The sequence below is a fragment of the Diaphorina citri genome, unplaced genomic scaffold (assembly GCF_000475195.1).
Source record: "Diaphorina citri unplaced genomic scaffold, Diaci psyllid genome assembly version 1.1 scaffold1143, whole genome shotgun sequence".
Classification (NCBI taxonomy): domain Eukaryota; kingdom Metazoa; phylum Arthropoda; class Insecta; order Hemiptera; family Psyllidae; genus Diaphorina; species Diaphorina citri.
This window is the reverse complement of record NW_007378572.1, coordinates 87,171-92,622: the sequence shown is the minus strand read 5'-3', so window position 1 is coordinate 92,622 and position 5,452 is coordinate 87,171. Positions and strand designations below refer to the sequence as shown.

General features: G+C 39.7%; 1 protein-coding gene across 1 annotated transcript in view; it reads left to right on the top strand.

The window, feature by feature from the left end:
• The window catches only part of LOC103514441 (rab3 GTPase-activating protein catalytic subunit-like), an 8,373-nt gene extending 6,570 nt beyond the window's left edge, over positions 1 to 1,803 (top strand). Inside the window, exons 11-12 of the mRNA XM_026827421.1 lie at positions 1,196 to 1,386; positions 1,590 to 1,803. Coding sequence (XP_026683222.1) covers positions 1,196 to 1,386; positions 1,590 to 1,766 — 368 coding nt within the window. The 3' untranslated portion in view covers positions 1,767 to 1,803. The remainder of the gene's footprint in view (positions 1 to 1,195; positions 1,387 to 1,589) is intronic.
• The last annotated feature ends 3,649 nt before the right edge of the window (positions 1,804 to 5,452 follow it).

Here is a 5,452-nt window from a genome sequence, read left to right as displayed (position 1 = left end):
TTTTTCGAGAAAACCTTCTTTCTCCAAACAGCGTGCAGCGCGGCGCTTTTTTTTTTTTTTTTTAATATTTTTCATTCATAGGAGGGTAACCTAACGCCCAGGGTAATTTCTACCAACTTAAGCCCAAATCTGAGCAGATAAAAAGACCATTACAGAAAAGATCCAATGAAAACATCCTTGTGTACATAACTATGTATATTTGTATAACTTACCAATATGGCAAGTATGTCTATCGACTATTCTAGCGTCAATAGGTTGATGCCAGTCTTAGGAACGTACGTAGGTACCTTCACAGCACCTAGATTACATAGTACCTCTGTAGCGTGTCTACGAGTTCTAAGTAAACAAAAATAACTAGCACCTAAACAATACAATCGCGTTTCAGAACAAATCTGAGCTGTATTAGAGACGGAGATGGATTATTTTTAGCCTTGTGAGGAGCACATGTATGTGTCTCTCTGATAAGAAACTTCAACTTCCTAAATGATAAGGCCGTGCACATGGCAAATTGGGAATGAATGAACATAAACTTAGCACTAGCACTCAACTTCATTCACTTGAAATCGTACACACTAGTGAGAAGTCAATGGAAAGAGGATATTGCAAATACCATGTCTATAATAGGCAGTGGCGTAGCGTCCATGTAGGGCGTGTATGGCGGCCATACACTCTAAATTTACTCAAATACCCTTAAATATTGACTTTAAATATTTATGAAGAAGCATGTGCATAACTTATGTAGTAATGTGCATGGTGATGGAAATTAGTGCCCTGCACGCCTTACACTTGACTTTAGACCACGCTACGCCACTGGTGGGACCCCAAAGGCTCAATTGGACTCGAAATAATTGCATTTACAAATCCTCTGTATGGTAAACAATGTAATCAAGTAAACATGTCTGCTAAATTTTATTTAAAGCGGGCAAACTGATCAAAAGTTACGGTGAAACAAGGAGTTTCATTATAAATGCAAGAGGTTTGATAGAGGGAACTGTAACTGATAAGGTCTTATCGTCCCGAAATCGACGAAGAAGGAAGACAGGATAGGAGAAAGTCGGCCATTCCGAGAGCGAACATTATTCAATCAATGTGATTTCTCAATTTTCTCGCTCTCGAATTTTCGACCCATTATTCGTTCAGGATAAAATCTGCCTTGGGTAGGAATCGAACCCGCGGCTTAACGCTTACAAGACAGTTGCGTTACCAACCAAAGTAACCAGGCTGGCGACTAGAAATAAAAACGAGCTTTTGGTCAGACCCAAACAGAAATCGACTTTCCATTTTTCGAATAAGCTGAATTATTGTTATTATTTTATTTCGTTTCAGAGGAACGAGTATTCGGAAAGCATAGGTTGTCAAATTATCAAGCAAGATGATGTTACTCAGGTAAGTAGTGCCAACAAGAAAAACTGACTTCCCTTCCAATTTAACCCACTTCCCTTATTTTGAAAAAAAAAAAAAATTTCTCCGCCAAAGACAAGAGAAACGGCAAACGAAAAATACTTATCCAAAGAGCGCTTAGAATCAGGAAAGTATTTTTCACCATTTTCTTATCTATTGTTCCTCTATTCTCTTATCCATTTCCCCAGGAGGGGTTGAGCGGACTCAAATCATGTCCCCCGGACGGTCTAGTCTGGAGACTTGCAATCTGCAGTTCGCACGCTCTATACTCGATGGGCGGGGCAAAGTCTTTCGCTCACGTGTGGTTTGAGTTTGTGCAGGAGCTACGATATCGGTGGGAGAATTCATTGCGGATACCGGGGTAAGTGAGAGACAACTTTTACCAGATTGATTTTTTTTTTCCTTAGATAAAACTTTTTACGGAATTGATTTTTTATTTTGAGATATAACTTTTTTCCTAATTGATTTTTTCGAGATACAACTTTTTACCTGGGTAATCGATTTTTTTTTTTTTTTTTTTTTTTTTTTTGGGATAAATTTTTTACCTAATTTTTTTTTTAATATTACAACAGTGTAAAAAAAAAGTCATTAGAGGCTCTGGTGTAAAATCCGAATATTTAAGAATCCCGAGTTCTCATTGGCTGACAGAGCGAGTTAACGTTTCTTAACTTCAGTCTGTGCACCAATGAGATCGTTCGTCCGGGTAATTTATAACTCGATTTTTGGTTACTTTCGTAATAAAGGGGAGCTCATTTGAGCAAGCACCTATGAAATAGGGACCCGTTGAAAAATAGAATATAAAATGCACTTTCTCGTTCAGAAACTTGTAAAGTGAGAACAGATGTTAACACAAGACAAATGTTTAAAAACTAAAACGGACACTTCATGTTGGTCAAGGAAACAAATGTTGATCCTCTTATCGTAAATATAAACGTCGTGGAAAAATGAAGACGTGTAGATAAAAGGTTCTACAGACTTATCTGTAGAAAAGAAAGAAGAAAATAATATACAATAGAATACTTGTTTGATACTGCCAAGAGAAAGAGGGAAATCCTTTTCATCCAGAAATACAAACAAGAGATTTGTAGTAGCTTAACTCGCCCTTTAGGGCTGTTTGCCTCTACATTTAAGCCTCTGAGTGGGCTTTTTGTGTATGGAGTTGAGCTAAAAATACAAACAAGGTTTTAGGCAGTTGAAGTCCAAAGTCGTGGTGGTCAAAAAATACTCAAGCAAATGGACTTCCTGAGTAATGACGTAAAGTTGGCCACAAATATTGTGTGACTGGCTAACTATTTCATTGGCCTGTTTGAGCCAAAGTTTGTTGCCAAAATAACGTCACACATACGTAGTTTGAGCGTGATCTTTCAATTCTTCGAAACCGAAACACTTGAGATGTAAAGGAGGTGAAATATTTTGGGAGCACCAGGTGGGACTTGAGTCAGTTTAGTCTGGTTTTGGTAACTTGGGTTCGCGTTTTCGTGCAAACTTTTAAGGAGAAGGGGAAAATTGATAGGATATATAAAAAAAATCTTTGGACAGCCATTCACTTTACAATAGTTCACGCACGAAAATATTCGCATTTTCACGCGAATTCATTGCAACTTGTATGGCAGAAACTGCACAATTTTTGACTGAAATTTTAGTTTGAAACTGCACAATTTTTGACTGAAATTTTAGTTTTAGACTCAAATCGGAGTCGAAAACTTGTATGAATTATCGTAACGTGTTTGGCTGGCCTCGTAAGGGGAACGTTGTATTTCAAGTTACAAAAAAACAGACTAAAATGTCACTTCTTCCTATCGCAAAATACGGCCTTATTCAAGTTTCCCTGATTTATACGGAGTAAAACGTACGGCCGTATTCCCTGATCACGGAAAAATCACACGCGTGGTAAAATCACACGCGCGGTACAACCGTTTCTCCGCTACGGTCACGGACCCTCACATCATACCGTTACGCGCCGTAGGGTTGCGCGTCATATAAATATCCATATCGTGGTCCGTCCAGTTATCTGACGTGTCTCCGCCGCAGTAGTTATTGAGCTATGTAATGATTTAAAATCAAGACTAGAGCCCGTTCTCCCTTTATTCCCAATATAATGTTTAAGTCACCAATCCATTTATTGGCCTTTCTCGGCGTAGCTTAATATAGGTGACGCTAAAACCGGTCTTAAATGATCTGTCTGTCCTTCTGTCTGTCTGTCCTTCTATGGGGACAGACAGACAGACAGACCGACCGACCGACAGAAGACACCGAAGCGAATACAATAGTCCGTCCACTATACCTTTTATTATTAGTAATAATAAAGGAAGGACGGACTAAAAAGAGAGGTTTGGGCTAGGATTTCCATCTCATGAGACCTAGTACATCCTGTAATATCCTGATCCCCTCTGGATTTCTTAAACCCAGAAATAAAGCCAACATTAAGAAGTCTTATTGTCCCGAAATCGAAGAGAAAAGGAAGATGGGGTAGGAGAAAGCCAGTCTTTCCGAAAACTGCCCTTATCTGTTAAAGAATAAGTCCGCCCCGTGCGGGATTCTTCTTATTCCTCTTCTTCTTCTTCTTCTTCTTCCCCTTCTTCTTCTTTTTCTTCCTCCCCATATTCTTTTTCCTCTTTCTCCTCCTCCTCCTCTCCTCCTCCTTGTTCTTCCCCTTCTTCTTCCCCTTCCTCTTCCCCTTCCTCTTCTTCTTCTTCCTCTTCTTCTTCCTCCCCATATTCCTTTTCCTCTTTCTCCTCCTCCTGCTCTTCTTCTTCTTCCCCTTATTCTTGTTCTTCCCTTCTTCTTCCCTACCTTTGAGTATGGTCTTCTTTCCTTCAATCAATTCCATGATCTGCTGAATTGCCAGGTTCATTTCAGGCTCCATGTTTTTCAAAGGAGAATATTAGATGCTCATTAAGTTCAAAATCAAAAGAAGAAAACAAAGCAGAACCTAAACCTACTAATGCACTACAGCACTAATGCACTTCGCAGTCTCTGCAGTCTGCACTCACATTTCAAAATTTTCAAATTTTCCCGGCTTCTCCTTATCAAAAATTCAAAACAAAAAAAAGTTGCTGCGTTAAAAAAAGAAGGGGCTAGCTTCACCTCTCTGCATTATCATTTTTACTTTCTATTAACCTATTCGTTTTCAAGAATTATAATACAAAAAATTTTGATATAAATATAAAAGAAAAAAGAATTTTTGTGCATTACAAGGGTGTCAATCATTTGGACTTTACAGGTATTAATTACCTTTTACACTCGTATATTATTCTCCTACTCTGTCACATTTCAGTTGTTGCTTTCTGTATTCATTATGTTTGTAATTCTGTATTGATAATTTGTCCAAATTTCCATGTAAAATTGTAAAACAAGCAAACGTACATTTGTACAAATAAATGCTTTATTGAACTGAATTGAATTCGAAATACAAATTTCTTGACCCCGCCGGGAATCGAACCCGGGTCTCCCGCGTGCAAGGCGAGCGCAGTGACCACTACGCCATGGGAGCTCACTTTATCTTTTAAAGAATAAGTCCGCCCCGTGCGGGGTTCCAACATACTGTAATGTAAGTACGGTTTCAGGTCAACCCCAGGATGCTAGGATAGGGGCTCAGTCTCGACTGAAGGACCCTGGTAGCAGTCGACTAGGTCAAGGCCCATTACCTGAATCCGCCCCGGGCGGGAATCGAACCCGCGGCCTAGCGCTTACAAGGCAGACGCACTACCAACTAAGCTAACTAGGCTGGCTCTAATGTCTTGTCGAGTCGAAATCCAAGAAAGAAGGGAGATGAGATAAGAGAAAGGCAGCATTTCCGAAAACTGCCCTTATCTGTTAAAGAATAAGTCCGCCATACTGTAATGTACTATGGTTTCAGGTCAACCTCAGGATGCTAGGATAGGGGCTCAGTCTCGACTGAAGGACCCTGGTAGTAGTCGACTAGGTCAAGGCCCATTACCTGAGGATCTACTCATGTCGATTCTACGACATTTGTTCCCAGACGCTGCGGGAAACTCGGTAAGTTTACCCCACCTTGCCCTACTGACATCCATATTTATGAACAAAATAC